The sequence below is a fragment of the Gouania willdenowi genome, chromosome 14 (assembly GCF_900634775.1).
Source record: "Gouania willdenowi chromosome 14, fGouWil2.1, whole genome shotgun sequence".
Lineage (NCBI taxonomy): Eukaryota > Metazoa > Chordata > Actinopteri > Blenniiformes > Gobiesocidae > Gouania > Gouania willdenowi.
Window position 1 is genome coordinate 19,948,504 of NC_041057.1, and position 19,841 is coordinate 19,968,344.

The following is a 19,841-nucleotide window of genomic DNA, read 5'->3' on the forward strand; positions in this document are numbered from 1 at the left end:
ATCCCTATTGAATTATAATAACACTGTGCTTCTTCTTACCCCCCCTAAGTCACCACAATAAAATCTGCAATGCACATTATGATAATTGCAAACAGCTATACTCTTCACTCTCAGTGGGATAAAAGAATATTTCATAGCCAACCCTTGACATACCTCATATGGAAAAGTGCAAACAACACCAGCTTTTGCTTGATAATAGAAAGGGATGTTAAATTACTTATCTCCCATGAATGTGTGAGGGTACTGAGGTGTGCGGCTGATGAAACCCGCCCTGGTTGATGCACATCAGTGCACAGTGAATTAAAGTAAATAGGGCTTATTTCCATCAGCAGTGAATATATATTTCCTTTGTTCTGCACTTGAAGTCAAACTGTGATGACATCAGCATCTGCTGGATGGAGACCCTGTGAAAATGATTTTACCTGCATAGTTGCTGAGTCCCTTTCTTTTTTTCCGCCTCCAGTAAAGCCAGGCACTAAATCCCATGAGGACGATCCAGCAGGCCCCTCCCAAACCAGCGATGAAGGCTGGCTGCTTCACCACGTCCGAGATGCTATTGTTTCCCTCTGATCCCGTCATTACATCCCTAAGCTCTGCACCTGAAGGCATCACACACACACAGTACATACATCATCATACACAGAGGAACAGACATATTTTAAAGCAAATTGTAATAAAAAGGTATTTATTATATACTTTTGCAGTATATTGATACAATTTTGCATGACAATTGTGTGAAATAATGAGAAAAAATATCAGTTACATCTAAAAAAATTTATCAATGCAAGAACTATCAGAAGTAAAAGGTATAGTTTAATACTTGACATGGAGCAAAGTAACAACATTTAAAATACACTTTTTGTTTTATGTATTTTGAGTAGTTTTGTTATTAGTGTTTTTGGTATCATGCAGCATTTCTTTCTCTCATTTTGTGTGTTTTAGTATCATTTTGTGTTTTTCTTTCTCTCATTTTGTCTTTAATTTGTCATTTTGTGGATTTTTGTTGTTTGTGTATCATTTTTTTTTTTTTTCTCATTTTGTCTTAAATTTGTCATTTTGTGAACTTTTGTTGTTGTTTGTGTGTTTTTAGTATTATTTAGTTGTTATTTTTTTTCTCTCATTTTGTGTTTTTGTTGTTTGTGTGTTTTTGTATCATTTTGAGTTTTTTTTCCCATTTTGTCTTAAATTTGTCATTTTGTGAATTTTTGTTGTTTATGTGTTTTTAGTATTACTTACTTGTTTTTTTAATTTTTTGTAGTGTATTGTTGTTTGTGTGGTTTTGGAATCATTTAGGATTCTCTCATTTGGTGTATTTCTGTTTTTTTTTTTTTTTTGAATCAATTAGAATTTTTTTCCTCTCATTTTGTGTTTTATTAATCATTTTGTCAGTTTTTGTTCTCATTTTATTCTCTCATTTTGTGCGCTTTTGTTTATCTGTGAGTTGTGTTCATGTGTTTTTGAAATCATTTAGTATTTTTCTCATTTAGTGTCTTTTTGTTGTCATTTTATATCAATTTCTGTCATTTTGTGTGTTTTTGTTGTTTGTGTGTTTTTGTATCATTGTGCGTTTTTTTCTCATTTTGTCTTAAATTTGTCATTTTGTGAACTTTTGTTGTTGTTTGTGTGTTTTTAGTATTATTTAGTTGTTATTTTTTTGCCTCATTTTGTGTGTTTTTGTATCATTTTGCGTTTTTCTCTAATTTTGTCTTAAATTTGTCATTTTGTGAATTTTTGTTGTTGTTTGTGTGTTTTTAGTATTATTTAGTTGTTATTTTTTTTCTCTCATTTTGTGTTTTTGTTGTTTGTGTGTTTTTGTATCATTTTGAGTTTTTTTTCCCATTTTGTCTTAAATTTGTCATTTTGTGAATTTTTGTTGTTTATGTGTTTTTAGTATTACTTACTTGTTTTTTTAATTTTTTGTAGTGTATTGTTGTTTGTGTGGTTTTGGAATCATTTAGGATTCTCTCATTTGGTGTATTTCTGTTTTTTTTTTTTTTTTTGAATCAATTAGAATTTTTTTCCTCTCATTTTGTGTTTTATTAATCATTTTGTCAGTTTTTGTTCTCATTTTATTCTCTCATTTTGTGCGCTTTTGTTTATCTGTGAGTTGTGTTCATGTGTTTTTGAAATCATTTAGTATTTTTCTCATTTAGTGTCTTTTTGTTGTCATTTTATATCAATTTCTGTCATTTTGTGTGTTTTTGTTGTTTGTGTGTTTTTGTATCATTGTGCGTTTTTTTCTCATTTTGTCTTAAATTTGTCATTTTGTGAACTTTTGTTGTTGTTTGTGTGTTTTTAGTATTATTTAGTTGTTATTTTTTTGCCTCATTTTGTGTGTTTTTGTATCATTTTGCGTTTTTCTCTAATTTTGTCTTAAATTTGTCATTTTGTGAATTTTTGTTGTTTGTGTGTTTTTAGTATTACTTGGTTTTTTTTTTAAATTTTTTGTAGTGTATTGTTGTTTGTGTGGTTTTGGAATCATTTACGATTCTCTCATTTGGTGTATTTCTGTTATTTTTTTGTTTTTTGAATCAATTAGAATTTTTTTTCTTCTCATTTTGTGTTTTATTAATCATTTTGTGAGTTTTTGTTCTCATTTTATTCTCTCATTTTGTGCGCTTTTGTTTATCTGTGAGTTGTGTTCATGTGTTTTTGGAATCATTTAGTATTTTTCTCATTTAGTGTCTTTTTCTTGTCATTTTATATCAATTTCTGTCATTTTGTGTGTTTTTGTGGGCAGCATATAATTGGACTGAGCCCCAGACTGCCAAGTTGCCTGTCTTTGCTTTAAGACAACACAGCTATAAAAAAAAAAAAATCAGCAAGATAAAGTCATTCAAAATGTGTTGTATAGGAAATACCAGCATATCAAACTGCAGCTGTATGAGGTGACAGTGAAAGCATATAAAAACACCCAGGTAAAATAAACGAATGAGGAAATAAATAAACGACATCAGTGCATCCAATATAGAGTTAATCAATTCAGCAGTGCACTTATCAACTTGAGCTGCAAGACATGAGATTGACAGAGCAGCTCTGACAGAGTTTGATTTTCTGTTGCGGCTACTGTGCTGTGAAATTAGATTCACAGTCTCCAGCAGGAACCCCCACACCCCCCCACCCACCCCACTGCCTCAGCCCAGCCTCCCCATCATTAGGCTTCAGTCTATACTCGCCCCTTTACTCTGGACGTTAGAGGTGTTATTATATATCAGTCAAAAGTCATAGATGAAGAGCAGCTGGTCTGGGCTCTCACATTGATTCCGGGCTTACACACCGCAGCGTTTTTTTTAGCCATTTCATAAGATGTGAAAGGCCGATTCGGTGCAGCAAAAACGCCGCTTACTTTGTTAGCAGCAGCTGCCCACATATTGAGAAGTGTTGATTCAGCTAACAGCACTACTCGGCGCGGCGTTACCAGACACTACACTCAATGAGCCGCTATTGATTTCTCGATAGACGTCTGTGTTGTAAAACGCAATCTTCTTTCTTCGAGCGCGATAAATTAATAAATCATTTTCCCAGACTCTCAGACCCTGGGTCAGCCTTTATAAGGTCATTTCACTTGACTCAAGACTCAGGGTTGGTTGTGTGTGTGTGTGTGTGTGTGTGAGTGGATTACCCAGGATGATGAGCTGGGGTTTGCTTTTGACCCCCACACCCGCGCTGGTGCCTGCAGCCACCTCCACACGGTACTGGACTCCAGTCTGCAGACCCCCGACGACCACTGAGCGGATGGTTGCATCCACTGACTTATTGACGTGAAAGCGCGTCTCGTTGGCCAAACACCAGATCTGACAGGGACAGACAGACAAACAGTTGAGTGTGCGTTTCATTTGTATTCCACGTGTCTTAACCTTTGTGCACTCCTTTAAATTCACACACACACGTGTACACTTTGTGTGAACAAACGGTCCGTCTCATAAAAGTGCAATACAAATGTATTGAATTAATTTTATATTTTTACTTCCACTGCATCAGATCTTTTTAACTATTTTAGACCTATCCATATATAGCATGTAATATAATTTTCAAAGCCTTTTTATGTTTCTATGGACTTTTTTCACACAAATCTCTAATTTTTTCAGTAGAAAAAATACTAAATATGCAGTATTTTCAAAAAATGAGGGCCAAAGTGAAACGTTTTTGATGAAAATATTATAGCCTTGACCGTGCCATTAATTCATTGCATAATTGATTTTACTGCATTATTTTTTTTGGCACAGGGACAGTTTTAAACTAAAAATGACACTTGTACACCATGTGTATTTTGCAAGATAACAAATCCAGGCTTTCGCTGAAATTTCCCTAAAACTTTATGGAATGGTCTCTGGTTGGTAGGGGGTCATTACACCTGAAACATGTTTTCCTTTTATTATGAACCTAGAGGCTTTGATCTATTAGGTATTAATTAAAAAAAGCATTATGATATGTCACGATTACTGTATATGAAAAATATGTGATAATAATGGGAGTCAATGGGGCAAATTTGGTCACAAGGTTACTAAGTATCAGTATGATGCTTATCTCCTTTTATATACATGTCCAATACACAGGACTTCGGAATTAAGCCAATAAAAAAAAAAAAAAAAAAAAAAAAAAAAAACAGAGGCAAAATTTCTTACAACTAGCCCTTAAAATGACAGGAATGTTGAGAGGCAAAAACAAACAAAAAAACCCAAAATGTCACTTTTTGGTCACAAAGATGCTCCGAGGGTTAAATGTTCAGTCCAGATGAAGCACAGTCTACCTTGTACTCCTGGATAATGCCATTCTGTTCATCAGAGAGAGGAGGGTCCCATGACACGCTGATGGATGTGCTGTTGTGGTTTCCCACTGTCAACACTGTCACCTGCTGTGGAGGCGCCCCTGGTGCTGATGGGTCAAACAGATATAAAAACATCAAATTAACTAAAGGGAAATGCAATGAAAAAGAACAGGTCTGAGCATATTATTAATAGAAAAAGGGAATGTCTTGCATTTTTTATCATTCCAAAAATGACCTGCCTACACCTCTCTCGATTTATATTCATTCAGACCCACATGACAAGGTTGTTGTTTTGGTTTTTCCCTCCAAAAAAAATGAAGGAGCTGCACCTTAAACTCAAATTTACAGTGTATTATTGGACTTTTCTACAATATTGTCATGCAAAAAAAAATGTGTCCTTTGTTGAAGAAATTAGGAAAACAGCATTTAGACAGTGGAAAAATAATAATCAAAATGCAGTTTTAATTCCAGAACTGATGCTCTGTGGCTCATAATTGACATATTTAACATTAAGGATGACGATATATCAAAATATTAAGATTTAGAAATATTTCATATGTAAAAAAAAAAAAAAAATCATATTTAATCTGCAATTACTTCCAATCAGGTAACAAGATACTGTATTTCAGCCAATAATTAGTTTGTACAATAATAGCTGTGGGTTAAATTACAATCAGAGATCAATACATTAGTGTAAGCTGTACATTGACCTTTTGAAGTTATATTTAAATCTATTGCTTTTTTGGAAGTACACAACACAGCTGTTACAAAATAGAAACTACAGATGATCCCTTAAAATAATAACGTATAGTTTTACTTTTTTTTTTTTTTTTTAAATAGAAATGTATAGAGTAGAAAGAATAAGGGATTTGAGTTTTTTTTTTCATTAAAATAACAAGATTGGTCAAAATTAAATCATTGAAGTGGTCACAAAAAATATTTAAAAATTCAAATAAAATTAATAAATTAATTAAATTAACTGCCTTTTTCACCAAATATCGCACACCAAATTCAACTATTCAAATGGGCTTGGTTCACTAAATGTGCGTTTTTTCACAAAAAGGAAAATAACAGATGAAAAGGGGGAGTCAGACATGAGTAACTGTATTTTAGTATTTGAATGTCATGTACTTGGATTTAAATTATAGAAGGAAAATAAATAAAACCACGGCCGTCAGCTGAATAAACCTCTGTGGATAAAGTGGCCCGTTATTTAAAACTGTCTCCAAACAAATATGGCATGTCTGCTAAGAAGAAGAAAAAAAAGACCAGACAGCCATTCACTACAAAGGAATTTAACTGGCCCAATGACAGCTGTTTTTATTACATCCTACAATTAATGTCAAATCAGTTTGTGAATATCTATATTAAGCCCCCCAAAGACTATTTACTTTCTGAGGCAATTATCATCAGATTTTCCCAGATGAACTGCTGCTGATCCACGTTGTGTAGAATAAAGTTAAGATAGCTAATTACATAAATATATGCAGAGAACTGAAAAAGAAAAAAGTCTCGGAAAACAGTGCAAAAATGTATAAAAGCAGGACAGGGAGGACAGAGGCTGTCTTGAATTTACATTCAACACAGATATGGAAATATTAGCTTTCATAGCTCGTATATCAGGGTCATAAGATGGAAATTATTCTTTCAAACCTCAAAGATATTTCGTTTTATGCATAATGATCAGTCAAAGGCTAATGTGAAAGTGCCTTACTTGGCATCAGGTAACCTTCCGTTTCCCAGATGTCACACTTCAGTTTGCTGCTTCAGCAAACAGACAGAACCATCTATGTCAGTTCAGTCTTTACATTAGGAGAAGACGGGAACCATTAAGGGTATTTTTGCAATTTCCATATGCAGAAGAACAATCCCCAAAGGATGCATAATGGCAACAATACCAGTAATGAGTCAGGCAAACAATACTATAAACGGTCAGAGAAAAGGGGAAAGGTCAAAGATTACAGTAATATTATGACCAATAGAAAGCTGATGAATAATGTAGCTGCAAGTAAATTAAAGGCAGTTTATGCATCGATAGTTAGGGAATGGTTGAAGTTTTAACGCACAGCTTGATGTGCAATTAAACAGAAGGCCACTTAAACTGCTTCCTGTTCCGTTATACTAGCTTCGGGAAGAAAAACATTACCTAATATGTTAATGCATGAATAAATTATGGCTACTCATGAATTTGCTAATTTAGATTTTTCCATATTGTTCCGCAACTTACACATGTGGGGAAAAAAAAAAAAAGCTTCATTAAAGACAATAAAATTGCTTTACTTCCACTTCATCTTAAAATAACGCAAAACTGTAATTGCACTTAATGTTTGTTGTGGTTTGAAAAACAAGTCAATATAACAAATTGTTCGGGGCCTGTATTATGAAGCTGGATAAGCTTGTATATCAGGGATATTTCTCCGTTAGCGGGCTTCACCTATCCAAACATTCTCCGTCAGAGAGCCCCAGTACTATGAAGCTGGATATAAACACCTTTACTCAAGCGAGGCGATGTCAGCCTGGCGACATGCGCGCTGAAGTGACAGGAGTGGTTCTTTGAAGCGTTTGACCAATCACAAGCACGGAACAACTGTGTAGAGCAACCGAGGAATAATTCTTCAAAAATAGGAAGAATTAAAATCCATGATTCAGACCAAAAACAACACTGTTGCTGCAGAAAAAGCAGGAAGAAAGGAATGCAGGCAGGAAGCTGCAGACACTGTTAATGCGTAAAAGCGTGAGATTATACAATAATAATCCACTGGATGATAAATGGACAGCAATGATCAGTTTCACTTATTACAGCACAGAAGTGTTTCTATTCAGGTAGTCTTCCTCCATTTATCACACACACACTTCGATGTGAGTGCATTGTTTCACTGTAGTATGTTCCGTCTATAGCGTATGCATGAATGAATGAATGAAAGAATTACTTGATCCGTCTGCGATACGGAGAGTGCCTGACACAGGCTTCATCAAATGTAAATCTATATCTTCCCCAAAGGACGTCATCAGTAAATGAAAGGATTGTATTTACCCATTAATAATATTATCTTTCCTCAGCGCAGATGTCAGATCTGCACCAACCAGAATCTTCTAACAATGGGCAGGTCATTTTCCAAGAGAACTGATTGGTCCGAAGGCAGGACTTTTGTACTCGCGCAGACCTTATCCAACACTCAACCTGGTCCCGACCAGGTTAGGTGTTCAGCCTAAGTTACCATGGTGATTTAGCTCCGTAAGAAGATAGCCAGCGTCGTAGTGCAGGACACACCGAATAAATCCCGGAAGTTAGCGTGATAAGAGGAAATCCGGCTGGGTAAATCCCGTCCCCCACTCTGATAATCCCTCCCAGTCTCCCACGAAAGTGCTTGAAATCGTGCACAAGAGCTAAACGTGCACTACCGGTAAAACACGTCGCCACACAAAAGGATGCACATAAAATATAGGAAAATGGAACATTAGATGACCTGTCTAGAAGGAAAACAAATCTCTAAATCCGGTGATTGGAGCTGGAGGGGGTGACTGCCAAGACTTTGTCTTCTAGAGTTTTATTAACTAAAATTATTAATTATAAGGCACAGACAGGATGCAGATGTACAATTCTTTTTTATAAATGATTACTTTTACAATATACTATATGATGCAAATAAGCATGTTTTTTTATTGAAGAAAATAAATTGAGTACCCCAGCTTTAAAGACTACATAGGTCAGATATGACGTCAACATGCTGTTCTTTGGTTTTTATAGAAGTAATTAGTGTTTTAACGCCCATTCATTCAAACAATGTATATTTGTTGATTATTTAGGCTATGATTATATCTAAAGTAAAGTGATTTTATATGGCGCCTTGAGGTTTATATTGCAATGCATACCAAATGCATGGGGTGTCAGTGTACAGCACGTTCTGATCCTAACAACTTTGCGTGTGAGTTATGATCACAGGAGGCGGAAACCCTGAGGTAGCCATAAACGACAGTGACAGCACCAACAGGCTTGCTAAAGCATTCATCACTAAACAGTTGTAAGGATCATTAGTTTTAATACACAATCCTTTTCTTGCCCTTCAAGCAATGGGAGATATTAGATGTTTTGACATCAGAGGACCCAAGAAAACCCTCTGGAAGCATCTCTTCAAGACACATTCCACATTCTCAACTGCTTTTCAAATAAGTTTGCAGCATTGCATTAGACATCTCCAGAGAATCAGTGGGTCAAGCCAATTCTTACCAAATCCATGACATCCCCTCTCTACGTTTCTAAGAAATGAAAGCTTTTCCTCACGCCTTAGAAGACCTTTAGATATCCCGTGTTAACACTTTAATTGGGTTCTCTACTTGCTGCATTCACTGTTCTTAGCTTTCCTTGAACACCTACAGGGAGGAAGATGCTGTGCTACGATCCTCTCATCATGAAACATGGATGCTTTGACTTTCACATCAATAGTCTTGTCTTAAAACGTCAAGCAGCTTCTGATTTGAACAACCTCAAAGCAGAAACCTTCTATGCTACACCTTAGGGTTGAATGCTACTGATCTTTGAACATTTTCAAGATTATCTGTTATCCAAAGTTACTATGACCTACCTGCCTTTTTCTCATTAGTTTCAGTTTTTCTTCTTGATTTCCGAGGGTCTTAACTGTTTTTGTGTTGACCATCAATGTTAAATATAAATTGTTTGGTTAAATGTTGGTTATATTGGTGAAACAGTGAATCAGCCGAGACAATTCCCGCCTTTCCTCTCTGCTCACCAACTACAGAGCCTCCGGTTGTCATAAAACCGTGCAGCGTTATCTGGGAGAACTGTTTTTTTTTTCCCCACACAGGGGAGATAGCACTGCAGCAGTAATAATGTGTGGGAGGGTGTACATGAAATGCCACCATCCATTACTGTCTGGTCATTAAGCCATTATTTGATAAAAAACAACGATAGGTAGAAAAGTGCACACCAAAGGGTCTAGTGATATTAAAGTGTTTTTCATTTTCTCTCAAAACCAATTTGGCAGAAACATATTTTTGTGTCAGAAATGTGTACAAATCAGACTCTTACCTTCTTCCATGGTGCGCGCAGTCATGGATTCGCTGTCTGCACCCTGGAACTCGTTGAAGTACGGCCGCACCTTAATCTCATACACAATGCCCTTTTTTAAATCAGTGAGAGTTATATCTCTCTCCGAGGCAACCTTCAGGTCTTTTGTTTGCCACGGCCCTGGAGAGGGTAACCCTGACGTTTGCCGATAGAGGACACGATAGCCCTGAATAAACTGGGATGGATTCTCCACCTGGGCAAAGGGAAGATGGAGAGAGTGTGGGATGAAGAAGACTGTAAATATACAGTGGATCACGTATATAGTGGATCTATGGCATACCTGTCAAGTATAGTTTTGGCTGGGAAACTCCCGTATTTTACCCCTCTTTCCCCCATCGTCCCGTATTAGTATTTTACCGTAAATATCCCATATTTTAATGTAACAATAATTAACAGATAAATAAATAATAACATTCCTCTGCCTTACTAAACTGAAAGCTGTCACTAGAGTCGAGACAACTGCCACCTGAAGTGGCCTGAGTGGCGAAAGACGTTCCAGCGAAAAAAGAATTCGTGTAAATAGCTTGTAAAATGGGACGGAGACTTTTCCTTCCTAAAGAGCATCAGGATGGGACACAGTTAAATGTTCTGTAAGATTAGTAACTGAGATTTTAGCGTCTTCCATCGGGGGAAGGAACCACGCAAGTCAGCATGAAGAAATCAGCCAATCACAAGTGCCACAAATATTCACTCCTGTCAAAAAGTGTTAAAGAAGGTAAAGTCTGTAATAAATGTGTCTAATAAGTCATTAGTGAATACCAGAGAACCACATAAGTGAGCATGAGAAATTAAAAGAAAACATATAATTAAAATAAAATGTAAATGTCTAACCTAAAGATAAGCAACATGAAATTAACAGTAAATATGCAACGTGTTGACTTGTACATGAACTGTAAGTATATTAAATAAACACATGTGCTTCATATATCCATTTATGTTTTCATTTAGGCTGTATTATAATGTAGGAATTAGGGCTGGGCGATATCGCATATATCAATATTTGTATATATAATAGATTTTGTATTAAAATACTCATTGTAAAGCTCAGTTAGATGATCACTGAGTGCATTCTAACCCAGATCTTCCACCTAACAAGCTACACTACAGAACTCACTCACACGTGCTGTCCCTTACAGGTGGAAAAGACTAAAGAGTCACATATTGTGCATCTGTTTGTTAATAAATGTGCCTGTGTAGCATTTTGTATCAGCAAATTTAACTATTTTAGATTTCTTGTACGCTTGTATTAAAATATAAGGGATACTGGAGATTGGTTGTGGTGGTGGAATGGCTTATTTTCAAATCTAAAACTTGACAGGTATGATCCATGGTTATAGTATTCTGGCTTATTTAGCAGCTAAGAACCAGGAACCATAATGTATTTGCTTCTGTGTAGTAGGAGAACTTCAATACCCAGGAAGCAAAACATAGCCTTGAAAAGTCGTGTTTTTTCCTTTGCTGTTGGGATTCTGATAATAAAGTAAATATGTAATCAGCAAACATTTAGCAAAAGCCTTTTAGGTACGAGTAAAATCATGACAACCCTTTTATAGGCGCCATAAAAAAGCAAAAAGGCATAAAAGATGTTTTTCTCTTTACGCACAAACACTTTCATCAAAACGTATTTGTGACTTTAGAAAGCTCACAAATAGCAGCTGTCTTCAATAATTTACTCCACACTTACGTAAGTGATCATGTAGATATAAAGCTTCAAGTAAAAAAGAGCTATTTTTTTTTAAACAAAAGGAATATTTCTGGTTATTTTTGGATGGATTTTTCCCAACAAAAAAATAAACACAATTTTCAGCTCCCATCTAGAGATGGCATAAAGCAAGGAGAGAGGAGAAGAACTTGGAAAGAAGAGAAATCGTTCCTGTCGTTGCACTGTCTTCATAAAGTGTGACAGCTTGTCCAATTAAAGTGGACTGACCAAATCCGAAACAGGAAATTCAAAATGCACAATTGGAAAATCATTCCAACTCACTATGACCTACAAATCACTTAAAGGAACTTTTTGCAGATAATAAAAGAGTGCTCTTTCAACAAATGGAAACAGTTCAAATAATGACTGTGGACCCGTTGAGATCGGCCACAAACAGTTTATCTTGTCACTGTTCTGGTCTAAAAGCTGTATACAAGTACATAGTTATCATACTGCCAAACATAAAATAGCAGAGGAGTACAACTCGATCCAAGGTGTGTTATTAGCCGACAGCAGTAGAAAACATGGGACGCTGCGCCAACAAATAGAAACAACACTTCTGAACCGAGCGCCGACTGCAAGCTGCTTCCAGAAGTGACACCTGTGGCACCTAATGTTGATGAATGCTTTCGGAATACAAACATTACTCGTGATTCCCCTTTCACCACAAGCTAAATTAAAATTATATAGCAACAGCTGTTGGGACAATGAATGTGTTTGCATTCCATGCGTCCATGCGCCAGCTAATCCAAGACAACATGCAAAGTGGAAAGCTCCAGAGCAAACTTAGACCACATGTGCTGCACTACTCTGAAAGTAACAGTAGTAGAAACATTTAGAAGCTGCTGGAGATGAAAATCCATAGTGAAGGCGTCATAGATCAATAAATCAAAGAAAATATGTGTAAAAGGTTGAAATTGCTTTTTGTTTGTTTGTTTGATTCCCTTCTCATCTATTATTTTCATTATTAATTTTGTTTAAGAGAAGTGTGTGTACATTTTTTTTATTGTTTTGTATTGTTTTTTTTATTTTTTTCTTTTCTTTAGTTCTCGTCTTTTAAATAAATGTAACTCCCAAAAGTATCATGGGAGGAAATGGTGTTACTTTAGTAGGATTTGTTATTAAATATATATATAAATACATACATACATATACTATTGAAGGTTGGGAGTACCAATGTTTATTTTCTTTCTAATTTCTTTCACATTGTTATAATGTGAATGCTGAAAAGTGGTGGATCTTATATTATTCAATACCAAATTATCAATCAAAAAAAAAAAAAGGTTGAAATTGCTGCTCAAAAGTTCATCTTTATCACAAATGTAAACACTCCATTTAATGCCATTGTTGTGATTTCTTGTGTGTGCCCACAAGAACTTTTGCTTACTGACTCCCTAACAGATTTCTGGTGTTTTGCTAAGGTGGGATACTGTATCACGGGGAATAGAGGGAACTAATTTGAACAAAAATTAAGTCAAGCCAATTATTGTCCTAAAATAAAATAAAAATGTGTTTACATACTGTATATACTTTTATTTTATTTGTATTATTTATTATAATTTTTAGTATTTTTAATGTGTACATAAACATTTAGAACGCTCATGGCCATCATTGCACCTTATTCATTTGCACCATGTCATTACAACCTCTTTGTGTTGTCTTGCCCCTTGTTTTCTGTGTGTGCATTATTATTATTACTATTATTAATATTAATATTATTACTATTAGTGCTGTTCTTTAATATGCCACTTTTTTGCTTTTCTAATTACCCCTCAGTGATTAATAAAGGTTTTTCTGGTTCTGATTCCTGTCTAGCAAGGAAATACAAGAAATCAAGCTGGGACTCCACACTTTACAATGCAATGTGCAAAACATGTCCAAAAACGTCACTAAGATCATTTAAAGGATAAAGACAAGCAAAGATGAAGACAGTCTTCTCAAGTGGCTAGTTTACCCTTTTACATCTTCAAATGACTTATGATTTATTATTGATCTATGAGGCAAAGACTGTCTGTATCTGATTAGCTAAAAGCTACACGGAATTATATTTTTTTTCGAAAAACCTGTGACTAATACTCACCGTCCACGTCACCTGCACTGAAGTGGAACTAAGAACTACAGGATTATGCATGTTGACCACCACATCCCCGAGCTCTTTCTGCACACGTCGATGGTCCACTCCCTGAGCCGTAGGACTAATGTCTTTAGAAGGAAAGAGAAACATTTACTCTCATGATGATCTCAAGCTGTCATTTATCATTACTTACTCATTACACCAAAAATGTTATTTTTTGTACCTTGTGTCCGCACTGGCTCAGACATCGGACTTGGGTCCCCAAGCCCCTGAGCGTTGACAGCTCTTATGATAAACAGGTAGACAGTGTTCGGTCTCAGATCCCTCACAGTGAACCCGGTGATTTTCACATGATCTGCTAGCGTTTGCCAGCTGTTGCTCACCGACTGACTGTAAAAGGAACATATTCAATCAGACACATACAGTAATTAGTACTAGCCTAACAACAGGGAGAAAATGTTTCAAATACAGCAACAATTACACAAAATTCAATCAAGATCTTCGAAAATCAGTTCAATTACTCACTGTTTTATATTATAATGAAACTCTGGGTCAAGTCTTTATTTCATACAGTATAAATGTCTTTGGAAATTATATTTGAACCTTCCCAGAGTCCCTCCACAGCCCAAGGACACAATCACATCTGTTATTGCAATGAAAGTTTGGGGTCACTAAATGTTACCCGAGGCCACTGGTTACAGACGTACCCAAAAGCCTCAATGACATATGAGGACACCGGGGAGCCCGCCTCTGGCCCTGGTTCCCATGACAACGAGATACTGCTCTTGGTAACATCCGTGACCTCTGGCTTGGAGGGGGGCCCTGGGAGGGCGGTTGCATTGAGAGACATGAAGTCTACGAGGTCAGTGGAGTCTGAGGAAGCAGGAGAGACACAGTTATTATTACTCCGAATAGCAAAAAGATATGAAAGCAGTGTTGTGATTAATATCGATAAATATACTGTTAATTTTTAATGGGAAACTCAGACCTCTGACATCCAAGTATGCACTCCACGATGTTTCTCCACTGGAGCTAGTCGCAACACAGGTGTACAACCCTGAGTCAGACAACTATAAAAGACAGATTATGATATTACATCTTCAGTACGGTCAACATCCATTAGTGTGCAACTTTCATTATTACGCTCATATCAAGGTCGTTACAGGAAACAACTCAGCACTAAAAAGCAAGGAGTTGGAGGACGCCATGTTTATTAATTGACCCATGATGACTTTTTTGCTGATCCAAATAAAAAATAAAATAGCTTTAAGGCATTTCTTTGTCCCACCCCCCACCCCCCATTCTCGCTGTTTAACTGAATCCTTGGTAAGTCCCAAATGGTTTCTCCAAGTCTTACGTCAGTCTGGGCTTTTGACGAAGGTTTGCAGCTCGTACAGAAAAAAACACATTAACCTCCTTTGGCCTACATTTGGCTTGAGTAAAGCTTGAGAGTGGATGAGAAAAACTTTAATACTGGCCAATGAAAAAAAGAGATGCCAGTAAAAGCTTACATTAATTTTCCTAATTGATTTCCTCCAATAATGGTCACTCAGAGGCCATCAGCATTATCCATACCGGTGCCGACACGGGAGGAACAATATATGAAGACTTAGTTAATAATGGCTTGAGAAAAAAAAAAAAAAAAATGGATACGCTATTTTTCAAGAGGGGGAGAAAAAAAAATGTGACACTGACATGGTGACATTACACTCTAACATTTTCACCATTCGACCCTTCACACCCAGTATCTGTCCTTGAGTGTAACTGCTGCTCAGGGATTCCAACTAAATCACTGCGTTTAACAACTTACTAAAGTCAATACTTTATGATTCACATTTTAAAAGCAAGCCAAGCTCACTGCACTGGTCCATTTGATTTGCATTCAAATGACATCATTTAGCCAAAAAAGATCTTTCATTTTTAAATGAGATAAACAAAGTTGATGTGCACCAGATTTTTTTTTTTCTTCTCCTTTTATTGATTGATTTTTTTTTTTTTTTTAATTAATGGATGGCATCTTTGTCACATGGAAGTGGGGGAAATGTTTAAAAGCGTAAATGTGACCTACAGGTTAGCACAAAGTGGGATGTGTGCAGTATAATCAGTTGAGCATAAAAATTAAAGATATTCATCTGATATCCTATCGAGTTGAAATAATCTTTTTTCCACTGACATCCTCGCGAGGATTAATTATAAACTCATTTTAATAATCATATCACATTACATGATGGAAGTGCTGTAAGAGAGACTTAATCCTTGAGATTTGTGTACAACTTGAATCTAATTATTTCAATATCTTATCATGAAAATAATGTTTGCGTTGCTGCTAAAATGTGACCTAAGTGCAATAATACACTGAACGCACACGTCAGCCATAGAAAGTAATCTAAAACACTAATGTAAAGCTTCTGCTCTTTTTTTCTTCTTCATTTATTCAGGATCAAATAAACTTTTAAACAATCCTAAATACCGTAGAACAGGATTCAATATTTAATCTGAGAGCTCACTGGGAGACAGCGTAGACAAGGAGGTTGAGAGCAGTCATTCGGAAGAGAAAGAAGCTTTGGAAGCGCGATGGGAGGGGACATTGTGTGCCCTCTGCACCGTAGTCTACAGGGGAGTTCCCCTGAGTCAATCTTGGCTTTAGCTGGGCACCTTGGATGAGGAGAAATTACATGGTCCAACACCCTGACTGTTGTCCCTTCATCCATGAAAATAGGACTTAGAACTTTTTTTTTTTTTGTTTTTTTTCTGCTGTATTTGTGTGTTTTCTTCAGTACACATTAAGAAATCTTTAACAAATCTGAAAGTGGGCTGGTTTTTTATGCCCTTTATGTTGCAATGGGAACTTGATTTATCCAGCACTTTCAACAGATGCCTAAATGGTTTGACATGGAACTATGAGACCAAGATAAGAAATCTGCAACAATGTGCAATGCTGTGCCGAGTATCAAAGCGTAACAAAATCCTCCATGTTAAATAAAAACAAAAAGTGGAATCAAACCAGAATCATTCCATTACTCTGTACATTATGGACTGTCAAATAATTCATGCAGCTTCAATCCTCTACTCAAGTAGAAGTACTGTTACTTGATTGAAGTTGTATAAGTACAATTAAAAGTAAGTAACGCATACAATAGTCAAGTACAAGTAAAAAGTAGCAGAATTAAAAAAAATGTAGGTAATGAATCTTGCCACAGTTCCCTTGCATACAGTACTTGAAAAAGGAAGAGACCAAATCTTGCACAATTTGAACTAATTTCTTTCCCACAAAGGCGTTCGTCTAAAATTAATGGTTTGTCAAAATGTACAATTTAAAAAAATAAATAAAAATAACACCGATTAATTCAATTCAAAATAAAAATTTAGGCTCTAAGTTTAGCTATATTTATAAAGTCTAAATCTGTTTTTGGCGCCGTGTATTATGTTTAATCTGGTTGGTCGACTATGATGTGATGCATTTGATTGTGTGGTTATTTCATTTTTTGTAGTTTCACACGGTCCTTTGATCATTTTAAAACAAAAAAATAATAATTTACTCAGTAACAGCTAGGTGTCGAAATGTAATTGTGTTACTTCTTTTAAAACTTATTTAAGTACAAGTAAAAAAAAATACCCATACAAGCAACTCAATTACAGTAACGTGAGTACTTGTAACCCATTACTTTCAGTAGTCTGACACTATTCTATCAGAATTAGGATTAACCTCAAGGATTGATTGAAATCAAACTCAGCCAGATATTAATTTCAGAATCAGAATCTACATTAATAATCCCAGGGGGAAATTACTTTTGTTACATTGGCTCCAACTATAACAAGGTGAAAAGAAACATACATGGTTAAAAAATAAAAGTAAACAGAGCCCAAGACGATGATTATATTAACACAAGACTAAGTATTAAATATTAAATAAGGTTTTATGGATATGGTCATATTTTTATATTTTTATAGTTTATTTACATAAACAAAAACCATCAGAAACTCCCCCTAAAAAGGGTTACCATCATATGTTTTTCACATATTTGACTTGTAAATTATTTAAAAGTTATTAAAAGTTCATTTAAAAACCAATTAAACAAGAGCACTCAGAGAGCACAAACCTCCGCCAAGCGCCAACTATCCTCTTTGTCAGATATTGGCAGTTATCTGGATCAGTGATCCTGATCATGTTACAATGATCATTCACCATTAAAAGCTCGGAAGAAATTTCCATTAATGATGAGACACATTTGTCCAAACACAGGGGCACCACCATTTTTTTTTTTTAAAAAATCCCAATAAAATGTGCAATCTGAATGCGATCCGAATGAAACCTGGTGGGAAAAATGAGGAACCAATCCGACATAAGTCAGTCAAAATTCCTAAAGATCGGTCAGTTACAAATTTTAAACTTTCGGCAATAAGGAGAAATAGAGAATATTGGATTCCTCAAACTGATCCAGATCCCCGACGGAATTTTATGGAATCTTCCATAAGGTAAGTAAGGTTTACCTTTGGTCAACATTTGCTAAGCTTTGACGTAATCCTGTTAACAAACAAACAAATACTGTAAATAAAGACTAGCAAAAACATTACCTATTTGGTAATAATTGTTTATGTAGGCATATCTAATGCTAGATAATCAAATTAGATGAAATTATAGTTTTGTCCTTGCTTCTAAAATATTAATTCATTCAGTGCGAGCCATTTTCAGAATTTTTACCCCCCTCAGTGCCAGCCATTTTAGAGCATTTTGACAAAATGTTTTGTACAATGACAATCTGAAACCAGATTCTGAAAGATTAAAGTTTCTATTTTGATTAGAAAAAGAAAATTGTTTGTAGCTTGATTCGTTCTTCCATAATCAGCAGTTGAATAGATCAAGTTTTATACAAATCAAGTAAAAAGCTGAGAAAAACAGCTTTTTCTAAAAAAAAAAAAAAAAAAAAAATCTGTCTACTTTATAAAACTATAACATCTGAACATTGGTTTCTTTCTAAAAAAAAAAAATAACAACACAAGACAAGGCTTTTGATGGCACAATTATTATTATTTTGCTATTTGGCTCACAGTGGAATGTTTTGCTTACTGTATTTTATATCTCCTCCCCCCGTCAAACACACAGACGTCACTTCCTCTTCCTCCTGACACGCAGAGATGACCCATTTGGCCCGGTTAGTTGATGGTTTTATCTCTTATGATCGCGACATTATCAATAATCTACTCAGGTCCACACATGTTCTGTGTAAGCATGTGGTGCTGTGACCTGCTTGATACTTCCCAATATCACTCTGTGATATTGCCATAATCTCCCTCGTCCCTGCTTCTCCTTCCTTAGCTAATGGTAGCACCAGTGGCTAATCTATCATCCAAAGGTGTGCTGCTGCCACCTGCAGTTGCTCACTACGTCACACTACAGCTTAGATATTGATGAGGGTCCTCCGCCTGTGTGTCTTTTATCAATCTCTGGGAAAAAAACGTAATTGAGGTAATATTACGTGAATGGCACTGAGTGTATGGATTTGAAATGACGTAATATTACATTAATGGCAGTGAATGAGTTAAAGATGGCATGACTGTGTTCTGTACACGTTTTATCCAAGTAGCATTTCTACTCTTCTAGAAAAACAAGAGCACCTTAAACCTTGCTCTATATAATATTAGGTTTTCCTTGAAGAACTGTGGTCTCGTTCTTATTTTGTGACCAACCTTGGTGCTCTGGATTTGCAGGCTGCCATGCTCCAGCAAGGAAAACCGAGGATCCTTTCCAAGCAGATTGGCCCCATTCTTACGCCATGTGACTGTGGGCTCTGGATCCCCCAATGCCTGACACCGAAGCAGGGACACGCTTCCCAGTGCCTGTGTTTGGTTTGATGGGCCTTGGCGGATGATAGGTGGTGGGCGGTCCTTTAGGGCTAGGAGAAACAACAAACAGGTGATGTCATGGTCATTTCCCCCTTTATATGTGAAATAAGGGATGATCTAATATGACCTTAGAAGGTGATAATTTGTGCATGGGATTATTTATATCGCTAGTTATGGCCTTGAGATGTTAGGACTTGACGATGGATTTGTTATGTCAGAAAATGACTGTTTTGTGATCCTTTTACACATCAGGCCACTGTGCCCACGGCACTTCATCACACCTTCCAGCTTTAATTACAATGCGACGGTCAACAATGCTTTACCCATAGTGTAAATTGTTGTACTTTTCTCACAACACCTTTTCAAC

General features: G+C 36.0%; 1 protein-coding gene across 2 annotated transcripts in view; it reads right to left on the reverse strand.

Moving 5' to 3' along the window:
- The window catches only part of LOC114475608 (roundabout homolog 2-like), a 111,517-nt gene that overhangs the window by 15,533 nt on the left and 76,143 nt on the right, over positions 1-19,841 (reverse strand). For both annotated transcript variants that reach the window (XM_028466575.1, XM_028466574.1), the window contains 9 exons: positions 19,319-19,524; positions 14,619-14,700; positions 14,338-14,503; positions 13,854-14,020; positions 13,637-13,758; positions 9,816-10,047; positions 4,751-4,875; positions 3,623-3,794; positions 423-599 (listed from right to left, as the gene is read on the reverse strand). In XM_028466575.1, the coding sequence (XP_028322376.1) occupies positions 423-599; positions 3,623-3,794; positions 4,751-4,875; positions 9,816-10,047; positions 13,637-13,758; positions 13,854-14,020; positions 14,338-14,503; positions 14,619-14,700; positions 19,319-19,524 (1,449 nt within the window). The remainder of the gene's footprint in view (positions 1-422; positions 600-3,622; positions 3,795-4,750; positions 4,876-9,815; positions 10,048-13,636; positions 13,759-13,853; positions 14,021-14,337; positions 14,504-14,618; positions 14,701-19,318; positions 19,525-19,841) is intronic.